The sequence below is a fragment of the Glossina fuscipes genome, unplaced genomic scaffold (genome assembly GCF_014805625.2).
Source record: "Glossina fuscipes isolate IAEA_lab_2018 unplaced genomic scaffold, Yale_Gfus_2 114, whole genome shotgun sequence".
Lineage (NCBI taxonomy): Eukaryota > Metazoa > Arthropoda > Insecta > Diptera > Glossinidae > Glossina > Glossina fuscipes.
This window is the reverse complement of record NW_023998457.1, coordinates 2,590,589-2,605,373: the sequence shown is the minus strand read 5'-3', so window position 1 is coordinate 2,605,373 and position 14,785 is coordinate 2,590,589. Positions and strand designations below refer to the sequence as shown.

The 14,785-nt window shown below is 35.0% G+C and overlaps 3 protein-coding genes across 3 annotated transcripts; 1 reads left to right on the top strand and 2 right to left on the bottom strand.

Moving 5' to 3' along the window:
* Positions 1–3,387: 3,387 nt before the first annotated feature.
* LOC119640060 (S-phase kinase-associated protein 1-like) lies at positions 3,388–3,876 on the bottom strand. The gene has a single exon (XM_038037835.1). The coding sequence runs from the start codon at positions 3,874–3,876 to the stop codon at positions 3,388–3,390; it is 489 nt and encodes a 162-aa protein (XP_037893763.1).
* An 890-nt stretch (positions 3,877–4,766) lies between these two features.
* LOC119639991 (DNA-directed RNA polymerase II subunit RPB7) lies at positions 4,767–6,449 on the top strand. Its single transcript, XM_038037750.1, has 5 exons — positions 4,767–4,852; positions 4,922–5,191; positions 5,263–5,313; positions 6,103–6,240; positions 6,300–6,449. Exons 1-5 carry the CDS (start codon positions 4,841–4,843, stop codon positions 6,348–6,350), a joined length of 522 nt encoding a protein of 173 aa, XP_037893678.1. The 5' UTR covers positions 4,767–4,840; the 3' UTR covers positions 6,351–6,449.
* Positions 6,450–6,777: 328 nt separating this feature from the next.
* On the bottom strand, positions 6,778–7,525 carry LOC119640002 (exocyst complex component 6-like). Its single transcript, XM_038037777.1, has 2 exons — positions 7,442–7,525; positions 6,778–7,382 (listed from the first exon to the last, which is right to left on the bottom strand). Exons 1-2 carry the CDS (start codon positions 7,515–7,517, stop codon positions 6,793–6,795), a joined length of 666 nt encoding a protein of 221 aa, XP_037893705.1. The 5' UTR covers positions 7,518–7,525; the 3' UTR covers positions 6,778–6,792.
* Positions 7,526–14,785: the final 7,260 nt, after the last annotated feature.

Here is a 14,785-nt window from a genome sequence, read left to right as displayed (position 1 = left end):
TTTTGTTTCCTTCACAGGCCTATTAAACGAAGAAAGGCAATAATAAAGATCGATTCTTTTGCACACTTCTTTTCATTCGATTAACGATAACTGTGCATTGCTTTCGTAGAGCCGGCGCATCCTTTTCGTCGTCATCACTAAGTTCACTCACTCGTTTTATTTTCTTATCGACTTCGAGTAGTAAAACTTTATTTTGTTTTAGTGCTTTCCTAACTTTACCCATAATGACGTTGCATATATGCGATAGATGCATCGATGCATCGTCCACCTTGCCGGGGGAATTTTTAGTAGCTTTATTCTTCAAGTTATTAAAATTCTCTCCTGATTATAGCGCATTGCTCTCCCAATTGTATGAAACGGTTTTCAATATCTTGCGATTCAATTAGCAATTTATTTATTCCTTCGACTTTGTTGTCATCGAAATTGAGAAACAATTTCACAATAATTCGATACTCGTTATTGCAGATCGGGCACTTTGTGGAACTTGCAATTAATAAAGACAAAATTTATAATTGATTAGATTTATCCTAATGCATCGCATTACCCAATACGCCAAGTTTGAATGCAAATGTTCGTGGAAAAAATGGCCACATCTTGTAATGCATACCGAATTGCCGCCATATTTGAATTTGTCCATACATATGACGCACAAATTAGCTGAAGCTAACGACGACATGTTGAACAATTAGTTTAATATTGAAAACTTATTTCACTCAACGCTAGCACACAACAATATTTTGAAATTATAATTCGGACAATTGTTGTTGAACAAATTCACTACAGATTTTTTTTTTCCCCTAAACAATGACAATGAAATGTGTTAACAAATTTAACAGATAACTGTTTTAAAAGAAGCCGAAGAAGAAAAAGAACTTCCGGTGATTTCTTGTATATTTTTGCAGTTACAGCAAAATTTTGTTCAAAATCAACTGAGTACGACTACTACTGCTACAATGACTTGGAGAGATTAAATTGCAATCAACTTCAGAACTGTTTGAATGCAAGTGTAACGCACCCGTGTTTCTTCATTCGTCGAATTAACTCAGCTAAAAAGATTAACTTTGTTTTTAATAAGTATTCCAAGTTGTTTTGTGATCTGAATCCACCCAAGAGCGAACACGAAATTTAGCAAATGACGCGTGCAGCGATCATGTCGTGACATCGGTGTCCCGCCAACAGATGTTGACTTATTGAAGGATTAAGTTACGATCACAACAACTAAAATCGATTAGCATGATTGCGACATTAGATATTGAGCATATTCCACCCAGCAACCGTCCACGAAAGTAGATGCCCGGACCGAATCGTGGAACTTAGGCATTACAGAAGACCTCTAAATTATACTACCCGCCAATCTTCTTATATAACGTTAATGTAAAAGACATCGTAGACCAACCTCAGGCCCAAATATCAAATGTAACAGTCAAAGATAAGAACATGAATACCAGATCGTTCTACAGATTGGTGGTGGTACACAAGCCGCACCACTTAAGCTGAGAATAATTTTGTTTTTCAAAAGGAAGAGTTTTTGCGCATTACTCATAGACTACAGCAGAACAAATGTACAAATATTTAAACTTATATTCTATGGGCGTTGATGTAATACCTGCCCGACCTGGAAAAATGGAACACCGCTACTCAATATCCCACAATTTCTTTTTTCAATATCTTTACAACAAGCTCTAAAACGGCGTAAAATACATAAACATATACATATTATTTCAAGAGCGATCTGGATAATATTTTTGCCTGGTCGACTCTTGCTGTTGAATTCGGCCCTGACCGAATCTTTTTCACCCATCACTATCATCCTAAAAAAAACAAAAAAAAATAAAAGAACTAAATTTTCATGCTCTATAACATAAAGTGGGCGCGGCTGATTTTTTCTATTTTCAAAAAAAAAGTTGCTGTCGCATAGGTGTGTGGCCGTTGTAGGCGTGTCCTTGAAAGTTTAAATCACTTCCAAATACTTTTGGAAATTTGTAGAATATATCTTGATCTTCGCTAACCGGAGAATGTTTACCACAGATATTTCACAGTTGCGCAGCCAGACGGATAGACGAACGAACAGAAGGACCTGTTTAGGTGCATTCCAAATTTGAAACCGGCTAAGAATGTGTATACTTCATAGGGTTTTTCAAGTTTGTCTCTGTAGTTGTTTCTAATGGTATTAGACAATTAAATTTTGGTAAACTATAATATTGGGTAGGCGTGATCGTTTTTTGTGTGCGAATACTACAGCAAATTTTGGTACATTTATTTACTATAGCTTATGAGTAAGGAGCAGATAAACAATTTTTCATTCCTTTCGAAAAGCAGAGATGTTCCTTTACTTACGTGGTGCTGTGGGCGTGTCCTTCGACTGATTTTGCTCAATTTCAATACCAACCTGAGTGCAAAATCTTCGAATGTGTCTGCCAAATTTGAAGTCGATAGCTTCATTTTTGCGGCCGGGAAAGTGTTCATAACAGATGTTATACAGACGGACCGACACACATATGAACGCACGGACAGACAGGCATGTTTAAATTGATTCAGAATTTAATACTTCTATATACAAACTTTGTGGGATCTCTGAAACTTCCTTGTGGGCGTTGCAAACACCAATCGTTCGGATGGAAATGCTACAGAGAAGTGTCAAACAATTGCAATTGCACTAAAGATTCTTACCCGCATAAAACAAATGCATATGGAATTGAATCCAGAATGTGGAGGCGTACTGCATGCAAGTACTTCTTTTTTTCTCCTTTTTTTGGACGCTGATTCAGATGGACTAAGCCAACTAGAATTACAGCTTATAGGCCCAAACTAAGTACTTCAACGTAATAGGTTACATATTGATGAGATGTGCCCAGAAACAAGTTCAAGCGTAAGTCTCAGCAACTACGTATACGGTGTCAATAGTTACACTAAATCGTCGTCTAGTAGTTCGTCTCATGATAAAAATACTCATGTTAGTGGTATTTGAAGTTGTATGAATTCTCCGTTACTTGCGTGTTATACACTTTAAAGAAGTGCGAGAATTCGTCGTTACTGTCATTTCCAGAATGAAGCACATTAGTGTGGATAGGTATATATAATATCGGGTACATAGTGCTTGCAAAAAATATTGAACCGGAAAGTGAGAAAAAAATCTTTACCTAAGCAATAAACAAATAGGAATTGAAATTAACGACCTTCTATTCATTGGATTCGTCGGAGATAATTTGGTGAATTTTATTTGATATTTATTTGTTTATAAAATTCTTATCAAGTATATGAAAGAAAACGCTCTGCAATAAAAAAAAAAAAAAACAATTTAAAATATATATGTACATACTGCTTGCGCCTCGTCTTGACCCATTGCCAAGGCACTATCCGCAATACACGTAAACACAAAAATAAATTTTACTTCTCTTCGCACCATTCGTTTTCTCTACGTATTTGGTCCTCTTCAGCCGGCGTAAAATCGTTTCTAATGTTAAATGTCTTACGTATCTCGGCTGATGTCTTGCCTTTAATCATATTGGCTACGGTTTTGCATGCAATATCTAATAAACCTTTTATATCCAAGTAGTTTGCAGCCAAAATTAATTCGAATAAAGTGTCTTGATCTACTTTAAGAAACTCAGCATCCCATAACGATATATCATCGGATTGTTTCTCCTTATCCTCATCGTCTTCGGTAGGCTGAGGATCATCTTTATGATAGTTGGCCCAAATTATTACTTGACGTAATATTTCCGAATTTACATTAGGCAAAGGTACGATAACATTACCGCCGCTTTCCATACCACAATCTTCCAGCATAGTCTTAATCGTACCCGAACATTTTGCAACTTGCGCGTCAGTATTGAAGATTTCATTATCCGACGATTGCAATTGTATGTTAGGCATTGTTTCCTAGCAATTACTTAAATAATTTCTTATTTACTTATTTTTTTTTTTTTTGTGTGAATGTTGAATAATTACTCAAAATATGCGCTTCTTCAAAAAGCCTTCCGTTCGATTTTAATACACTTAATATGCTACACTGACAGCAATTCGAAGCTTTAGCTGAAAGTCTGTGCATATTGTTTCAATTTTCAATCATAGCAATCATGAAAAGATTTCAATATATCGAAATTAAAGAGATTTTTTTTTTTTAATATCCATCACCGAGTAATGAGGAGTATATTTTGTTTGTCAAAACGTTTGCAACGGTCGGATGTAAACTTCAGAGACTCCACAAAGTATACATATTCTTGAGCAGCATTAAATTCTAAATCGATTTAAGCATGTCCGTCTGTTTAACATTCTCCTGGTCGCAAAAATGCAGTAATCGACTTCCAATCTGACCGAAAGATTGAATAATAAAAGCAAGAAAAGATTTTATTTAATGCCAAGTTCTAAGAGCAATTGTAAAGAATGAGAATGACTTCTAACTCCCTTTGCAATGCATTCAAGCTCATTATGCTTGCTAAGGTGGGGAATTTCTCGCCTCCGAGAGAGGAAATCGTTGCGTTTCTTTATTTTATTATTTTTTTAATACTTTTTGCTGCAGGATTTATTTTTGGTTATAAAGAATTAGCAAAACTTCTTTCTTTCTTCTTATTGTTTTTCTTGTAACGAAATACTCAAAAACTATTTCTTATAATGACATTGCGCGCTATTGTTGCTCTTGACTGGAATTTATTTAAAAATGAAATTGAAATACAATGTCTAGTCATTAGGTGAGTAGAATTCCTCTCTTCATAGTCAAGTTCAGGTTTGTTATTTACAAGCATCTCTGTGCGTTTAGAATACGTGCAAGAAATTGAGGCCTCGATTGTTTGTAAACAAAAAATTTTTTTGTGAAATTTTAAAATTGTAACCAAAAATTATGTTTTATCACGTAAGTTCAAATATACAAAGTAATGCATCAATATTTTCTAAACTTGTAATTGAAAAAAAACTTGAACAGATTTCCTTAGAGCATGAAATACTTTTACATCCGCGTTACTTTGGACCGCAACTATTGGAAACTGTCAAACAGAAGCTATATACGGAAGTTGAGGGCACCTGCACCGGTAAATACGGATTTGTTATAGCAGTAACAACCATTGATCAAATTGGTTCCGGAATTATACAGCCGGGACAGGGTTTCGTTGTATATCCGGTAAAGTATAAGGCGATAGTGTTTCGACCCTTTAAAGGTGAAGTCTTGGATGCGGTTGTAAAGCAAATAAATAAGGTAACAAAAACGTTGAATATAAAATCAATTAATTGAATCGCTGTGTTAAGCAAATTTCTAATGTAACGTAGGTGGGAATGTTTGCGGAAATCGGTCCTTTGTCTTGTTTCATTTCACATCATGTAAGATATTAAAATGCATTAATATTAGGTGCTTGTAAAAATTTTAGTCACTTTTTCCCTTGAAGAAGGCTGTTATTGTGGAAAATTAGTAAAATATATATTAATCAAAGTAGTTTCTATTATTGTCTGCAATATTTGACAATATTTACACCAACTCGGCGATATCACGTGGAAAGAACTTATATTGGTTGATCAGCGATCTTCTATCGACCCACATTTGCACTTCTTCAACTTTGCGGACCCGCGTGCGACCCAAGTCATGCTGCTATGATCTGAATAAGTGGTAATCAGAAGGCGTCATGTCCGGTGAGTACGCTGATTGTGGCAGAACTTCCCTTTCGAGCTGCAACAGTGCATCCTGGACACCTCTTTGGCAACAAGTGACCAAAAAATAGTATTATCAGTCAATTCGCGTAGCCGGTGAAGTGGGGTATGATGGAGCAGCATCGCAATAGGCTTCGAAACGGGTTTGTTGGTCTTCGGCTGCAGTTTTCTTGAAAGAAACCACAAAAGTAATGAATTTGGAAAGAGATGAACTTCGAGCACTCCATTATTAGCATCGGGGTACGCTGAGTGAATCAATAATATTAAACAAAAAAACTGTTATTTTATGTAGAAAAACAATCGAATTTAACTATTATGTATTTTGGTATTTCCCACTTCCTTATCATATGGATATTTTTACCTATAGAAGCCGCTGACCAAAATTTTTGCAAAAACCTAACATAAAAGCAGCTTTAATAATAGTTAATAAAAAAGTTGAGATTTTTTTTATTTTTTCTGTTTTAGTCGATACCGGCTGATATGCAGTTTTGCCCTAACGGCAATCCACCTTGCTATAAATCCAAAGATGAGGATGTAGTCATTTCCGGCGAAGATAAGATACGCTTAAAAATTGTGGGTACACGTGTTGATGCTACTGGCATTGTAAGTTGGAAGATATGCTTTGGCAATTACATATTCGTTTCAAATTTAATATCTTACAGTTTGCTATTGGCACATTAATGGACGATTATTTAGGTTTGGTTGGTAGTTAACTACTACTACTTAGCTTAAGCATTTTCCGTTAGGGAATTTCTTTATTTTTTATATACCCTTATAGAAATTTTACATATTTTGTATACCTATACATAAATATTCTGTAATTAAATAAATTAGTAACATTTATTTTCAATGAAAAAGTAGAAAGTAAAACTGCACATATATAGATTTTAAATAAACCAATTTTCAACTTTGCATATCTAAGATAAATTTATTATTATTTGTTTACCATAAAGTTATAACAGCCGGCAAGTGGGTTTTTCACATATAGTGTACAAGGTAACAATCGACAAGTTAAAGCCCTTAAGTCGGCGAAGACTTTAAGCAAACTTCTTTTGCTATCGTCCGCAATTGATTTCTTTTCTCATATACTCTCCTCATTCTCAAATTTCCTAACATCTCCGTTCTTTTAGCTTAATACTAATAATGAAATGAAGACTAAGGTGTGCTTGTTTTTCCTCTCCTTGAAACAAGTTTCTGTAATTTCTTCGTATGATCAATTGCTTCTTTGCCTATGCGTGGCGAGAATCGACGTATATTTTCCAAAAATTCACGAAAATCAGCTTCAGCGGATCGTCGTATATTTTCCTTTATTATCGCTAGACGCATTTGCGTTACAAAACGATAACTATGTAATTTGGGTAAATGTTGTGTTTCCAGTATTTCTAAAGTACGTAGTGATTGATAATATTGTTTATTAGAAGCCTGCTGACAGAATTTTATATAGCATTCCAAAGCGGGTAAACATTCCTTCAAGGCTTCTATAGCTGAAGCTAAATTGGATTCTATTTGTCTGGCTTTAACCAAATCATTGCCTTGCTGTATTAGCGCAGCACTAACTAACTGTAACGATTTATCCATTGTTTGTACCTCCTGTGCCAATTGTTGGGCTTGAGTACGTACTTGCAATAATTCTTGTATAGAATCGATGAATCCCTGATAGGAAAGGTTACAAATACGTTCGATTTCTTTATCATGGCTGCGTACACGCATTTCAAGCTGCTCGAAAATTGCATCGGTATTTTCTCCTAAACAATTAGGAAATTTAAAATGTGAAAGAGGGTCAGCATAATTTTATTATACTTACCTTCTAAAATCGAACGAAAGGTGGGACTCCAATAATCATCCACAGCTTCTATATCTTGAATAGTTACATTACCCATTAAATATGCCGGCTTATCCACATTAAAATTACTATAAAAGTTATAAATAATTCACATTAGGTGCCATCAGAAGAAAATAATTGGCAAAAACAACAAAAACTAAATAAATATAAAAATGCAATTTTCATTTTTAGATGGCAAAGAGAAAAAAACCATACAACAACGCGAGCGATTTCTACAATTCCTCTTTGTAGATGATTGCTCTTAAGCTTTACACGTATTAATGTTAACTGTCAGTTTTGGTTATTTCGTTCGAGAAATACGTCAAAGGATTTTTTTTAGGAACTAGCGCTTCTTGTAACGGGAAAAAGATTTTGAGAGCCAATTCAATAGAAACGGTCAATCTGTTGAATCCAGAAGAGAAGAAAAAAAAAAAGTCATGGTATGGTGATAGTCAAAATTTTTGTTTAATGGAATTGGTAAATAAATGGGAAAGGTGTATGTACGTGTTAACAGTCGTGTCATCGTAAATGCATAATGTTACCAATTTATGAACGATTGGATGCACGCAAGCCTCTATTACGAATAAAACTTTCTCACTGTTTTTTTTTTTGTCTCCATTCATACATAAATTCTGCTCGACTTAAAAAAAAATGTATTTGCGTGAAAAAAAAAATATATTTGCACTATTTCGTCAATTTTAGAAAACTGCTGTGATCTTGTATCGACTTGTTTAAAATGGTAGGTATCTAAGATTCAGTCTGAAACTGTTTTTCTTTTATTTTTCCTTTTTTTTTCTTTCAATTAAAATTTAAAAAATTAAATTATAATGAGAGAAATTTGAAAATAATAGATGATAAGTCGTAGAGCAGATTGGAATCTTAAAATTTAATATTTATTGGAGAAAATTGAACGCCTTTTCAACTCCTCAATAAGCAAAGATTTCATTTTCTTTTTTATGTTTTTTATATTTATATCTCTTAATATCTCTTAAAGGCAAGAGAAGAAAGACAATTATTCAGGTCTGAAACAGGAGATTGCACCAATATTAAGAAAGTCCGGGTAAGTGATAAAACTTAATTTGTTCCTGATTTTAAAATGGTTACTTTCAAAATTATTCCCAGCGCAGATACGAATAACTTGTTTGAAGAGTATGGTCTTATAGAAGCAACCGTCAGTAAGGAGCGTTAAGTTTCATCAAAAAATATTGAGGAGTTAGCTACAGAAGATGCCATCGAATGTGGAGCAGAAGAAGTTGAAGTCTCTGATGCCGCTGCAGGGCTTGTTAATGTAAGGCGTTTAGAAGCGAAATCTTCGAATGCTGAGAATACTGATCTTCCATGTTTCTTTTAGTTTATTTGCAGACATGAAGAGTTGCTTTCCTTGCGGAAATCGATTGAAACAAAAAACTATATCATCGAAAATATGGAACACATCTATACGCCCGTGGTACATTCAATTGTCCATATTTTTTTGCTTATTGTTTATTCATTTGTTATATTTAGAAATATGTGGAGTTGCCTTCAGAGGAGCACGCGGGCTATGAAAAGTTTCTTGCCAAGCTTCACCAGATTTCCGGTATAGAAGAGATTTATGACAATTTGTTGGATACAAGAGATTAATAAATTTAACATAAAAAACTAATATGAAAGAAAACAATTATATTATTTTCATTTCATTTTCATATTTGCAACATCGCTAAGATGCTTTAACATAGCTTAATTCTTACAAGATGGTTCGATTAAGGCTAATATTCTCATTTTCATTTAGGCCGTATGCATTATAAAAACACTCATCAGAGTTATCCTTTCATCTGAAATTCACTGATTAATGATGATATTAGAGAAAAAAGTCTTAAGAGTCTTCATAGTGTTTCACTTTATTTCGCTGTTTTTCTAAAAAAAAAAAATAATAAAAAAACAAAAAAACTTAATTTATGTTTACATATAAACATCGGCGCAGGCCGTGTAAATGAGTAAATTTCTTTCGCGATCAAGTAATTCAAAGAGCTTAATATACATATACATAATTACAATATTATTTACAATAATAATAATAATAATACATAGGAATACAAAATAATACGTAATAAATAAAACGCCCCGCTAATACATACATATATATAAAGAAATAAAAATTACTGGTATGCCGGTGTGCTGACATCTGCAAAAGAAAAAATATTGTGATTAATAAATTTTATATATGCAAAGATGATCACAAACTTACAATTGGCCTACGGAAGTATCCCATTCTGCTGAAACGACGAGTGAAGGTGTATGCTTGCTTTTGAATCTAAAATAAAATAAAAAGAAATGAATAAATTATACATAATAATAAGTAACGATAAATGCAAACTTACCTTTAGCATGTAGCGAATCTTCATTTATATGAGGCGGCGACCGGATAGCTGGATTTGACTTTGCGAGCGGACGAGAACGACTTCAAAATGATGATACATTTGCAACTGGTTCTTGGATCCAGTTTTTGTCAATCAGCAGCAAATGTATGATGAAGCCTAGGAGGTTAGTCCGGTGATTTCTTCCATTGGGGCAGGAGCCTTTTTTCTTGAAAAAGTCAAGTTGCTTTAGAATTGTCGCTTGGGTGCGCTTGCCGATGTTGCGTTCAACCATGTGGAACTTCATAATTCCCAAATAGATGCCCAAGGCTTCCAAGAAAACATTGAGTACATCAAGCCTCGGAAATTCGGCTTCCAGATGCTTTTTAGCCAGGATTTCGTCGTGTTCCTGTATTTTGGCGACTAGCATGCCATCAATTTCGGAGCATGCTTCTTCTCTCGTTAGCGTTAGGTCGCTTAGGCATGCTTGGCAGTTTAGCTGCTCACGGATGTATTGGGCTATTCCATAGCCTGTGAGCAGCCTGAAGTATTCCGCCTCGTTAAGGGTTAGACGTTTGGCAGCTACTTTGTACGGCACCCCATTCAAATCATAAGGCAGGAACTCATCTTCGGCCTGGGCTGGTGTCTTATAATTCAGGTTTTTAATGAGCTCGTAATCTTTATCCGTTCTTGATCCGCCTCCCCAAAATTCTAATTGCTGTTTCATTAGTCGGGTGCCCAGTTTCATCACATCTTCCACCGGTCTCGTTTTCTTTCTCCTGCCTGGCGCCATCTTGCAGAAAAATTTCTGCAAGAGGTCTTGGCTAACCCTGTAGGCGTGTATAGTTATGCCAGGGTAAGCCTCCAGCAGGTCGTTCATTATGATGATAAAATTGTTGATGGTGTTCAAGGCAGGCTCAGTTACCTGGTATATTTCGAAGTTAGCCATTAAACAGGTTTTGACTTTCGCCAGCACCGCCTTCTGCCCTTCCCATTGGGCGCTGCATATCTTGCCTGTGTGTACGACTTCGCAGAATTCAGTTAGAGAAGCGATAACTTTGAATGTGCGTAAGTCTTTTTCTGCAGAAATAATTTTTCTCCGCACAGCGACGTTTAAGTTTGCCACTGTTGCGGGAGTTAATAGCTGCATACACCTTTTCATTGATTGTCCAGAAGTGCTGATTAAGCATGCACCTCTTCTCTTCAAGTGATTTGAAGTGCTGAGTTTTCTCGCATGCGCCCTAGTGACGACGGAAGTGTCGAACAGTCTGCTGTTTATCATCAGCCAGTAAAAGCTGTACATTAGATGTATGTAGTCGACCAGATAGTATATTGTATAAATGGTGCCGTCCGCTCGCTTTCTTTTATAAGTTCCGTTTCGAAACTTTCCCAATGTGTGCAGGTTTGCACTGCTCCTGTCGCAGACTAGTGCTTTCACTTCCAGGCCGGCCTCTTCTACGATACCTAAGCATCTGTCTAGTTCGTGTGGAACTCCGTTGTAGGCAGTTATGGCGGTGGCGCTGATCAATATGTTGAAGCTTGTCAGCAGGCTACGTACAGCGAAGAAGAGTACTGTATGGTACTCTTCCGTTGTTGTAATTTTTCCGCTGTTGTTGTAGCCGCAACCGTACAATACATCCTCGGTCCGAGAATATCTCATCTTGCCGCTGGTGTGCACTTCGTCGAAGTGTAGCTGAACAATTTTGTCGTGAGGACTTAACCTCCCTACGACCTCCCGCAGCGCCTCGATATCCACTGTCAATTTCAGTTCCCGGTCTTCAGCTAGTTCAACAATTTCACTATTCTCCGCCTGCGCCTCCACATTTGCTGCGTTATCAGCTTCTTGCACTTTGTGGCCACTTCCATTTTGGTCTGCAGTGGGAGCAAGGCGTCTCATCTTTTCCCTCCGCGCTGCTTCCGCCGATGTGCTTGGTCCCTCGTCGTATATCCGTGAACGGTTTCTGATATTATATCTACGCCTATTGGGGCTTCTTACGGCTAATGTTGATCTCTGAGTGTCCTGATCTGTCCGTTCCTCCGTCTGTATATTCATTTGTTCGTCCGTCTGTACGTCCATTTGTACGTCAGTCTGTACGTTCGTACGTTTTTTAATTTGTTCTGTCTGAATTTCATCAAAACCCAAGAATATAGAGTGACTGCACTCAGAAATGTTGTCAATCATGTCGATTGGCTCAGATATTTCTGGTTCAATCATGGCGATTGGCTCAGATATTTCTATCGGTTCTAGCTGGTATTTTAGTATGTCATTCGAAATTCTATTAGCAGCATGCTGCAAACCTAACTCTATCACGTACCACAAGTACGCGACCAGTCTCGTGCGTCGCCTCCCCTTTGGATTTTTGTTAAGGCGCTTGAGACTTTCCCTAATTATCTTATATTTTAAGCAGACATCTTCCACCGTTATTGTCGTGTTTGTTGTAACCGTTAACTCGTCGGCTAACATCTTCCCATCTTTTTGCCAATTTACATATTTGTTGTTTAAACCCCAGAACTGCGGATATTTTTTTAAAGTCTGACTAAATATGACATCAGAGATAACCATTTTTATAAATATAAAATTTAAGTATAATAATAATAATAAGAATAGTCTAAATAATAGAAAAGGATCCTGCAAAGAAGAAAAAAAAAATAACATTTTATAAATTCTTGCTATTCTATTATTATTATTATTTAGATTATATGCAATTTTTGTCCACAAAAATTGAAAATATATAAAACCTAAAAATTGTTGTCTTTTCTTAAATGTCTTGGTAATTTAACACTCCATATCCCAAAGCAATCCTTCAATGTAGATCTTTTCACAAGACCATAAAACTACAAATCTTGAAAGTTCTTTAAAAGATATAACGGAAAAAGCAAAAGGAAAGTTGAATTTTGTTATATAACTAATGAAATTTAAATAAATTGAATAAATTCGCCTGAATGGCCAAGTGGGTAAAGGATCTCAACGAAGAACTCAATGGTAGCGAATTGAAATCTCAAGTGGCTTAGAGTTTTCAATAAAATCTTAAATAAAACCTTAGATGCTAGTGCTTGAGAACTGTAGTCTTCGAATTTATTTCTCTACATAAATTAATAATAATAATAATAATGATAACAAAAAATAAATATGCCCCTGTCTAACTAACGAAGCAACACTCTTTTTTTACAAATTCGGTTTTCAAGATTCAAGATTCCGCTTTGCTTCAAGATTGATTCATGTTTATCAATGCTGTTATGTGTTTTTGCTGAGGCAAATGATAGCAGGGTGACGTTGAAAAATTAACAAAACCCTTGCAAAAGCTAAACCAAATTTTAAAATACAAATATCAATAAAAAAATACTTTGTGTTGCGAAACAAAATTATTATTGATGAAGAGCAATTACTTAGGCTTATCTCGTTCTAATATAAAAAACAAAGCTTACTGAGTGCAAATAAGAAAGGCAAAACGAATGAATGACGCTTGGCGAAATGGCGCTAATGTCAATTGCCATGATTGAAAATCTCTATGTTTCCGTTTGGAAGAAAATATTCCTTTGCGGAGGAAAGAATACTTCTAGTTTTTATATCAACATCTTCCAATTTCTGTCAACCAATAACGTACTCAGTAATGTACGATTTCCGACCAATGTTTAGATAGAGAGCCTATTGCATTGCCCTAAATAATGCCACGAGCAAGATGCAAACAAATTGTTAAGATTACCTTAGAGGAGACCAGGGCAGTAGTAAAGCAGATTATGGCAGATGCAATGCATTTCAATTCTTCGCTAGCAGTTATATAAAAGTAATAATAATTTGAGAAAAAAAAACCCAATTCACTGACAATAAAAACTGTAATGTGTTGCTTAAATGCAATCACACCACACACAAGTGATAATATAGTGTTTTAACCCTGAAACTAATAGGTGATGAGCGCAAATTAACAAGAAAAAAAAAAAAGAAAACAACGACCTTATTTTTTTAAATTCAAATTATTAAATTCTTATTTTTTACATCTTTTTACAATAACTTCAAATTATAATTAATAATTTCAAATTATAACTAAATTAAATAATTATAAATATGAATTTTAAATTAATAACTAAATGATTTTAGCTGCGTCTTTTGCTTTTGTTTTTATTATTTTTTTTCTTTTCTTTTTTTCACGTTCCCTTTAAAGCAAACGATTTAGAGTCTAATTCTAAAAAGGCTTGTTACATGTATAAACTAAATAATAATTCAAGTCATCCTTAGGAACACGATCGCCGACTTTTAGCAAACCTTTACATAGAAATATAAATATCGTGCAGAAGATGAACGAAGCCTGCAACAACCAACTAAAAATTGCTCAAAAATGGAAGCCATATTGACAGATACTTCGACTATCGCGGTGCTATTTGATTTCTACAAAAGCGATGAACAAGAACAAGATTTCATCATGACAAACCCTTAGGAAAATTGAATAATAGCGAATTCTCAATAGCGATAAACGCAAGGAAATTCCAATTGTTACATACAATTTTCACTTTAGTATATTTTACTTTTTATTTAATAATAATTTTTCTTTCTTGAAAAAATTTCACGCACTTGTTGGTTTGTCAAATGGCTTTGGTTTGTCAAATGGTTAATGCACCAACAAAAATGAACAAGTATGTACCAGTGCGCCGCCATACTTGTACATACTTGTTGTTGTTGTTATATTAGTCATTTTTATCTTATTTATTATAAAATATCATATTATAAAACATCATATTATGGAAATTCCCATTTTTTTTCCATCAACGAGCAGAATAGTTTTCTGCACATAACGGTCACATTTCATTTTCAATGGCTCATAAGAGAACAACACACGCATATAATTTACGAGTGCATACAAGTATGGCGGCGCACTTGTACATACTCGTTGTTGTATGCCGCCAATATGAAAAATTTTGCAAAATGTAATACTTACTTGTCAATGTTTTTATTTTTTGGTATGTTGAAACAGAGATGGACTAAGCCAATAGATTTGTG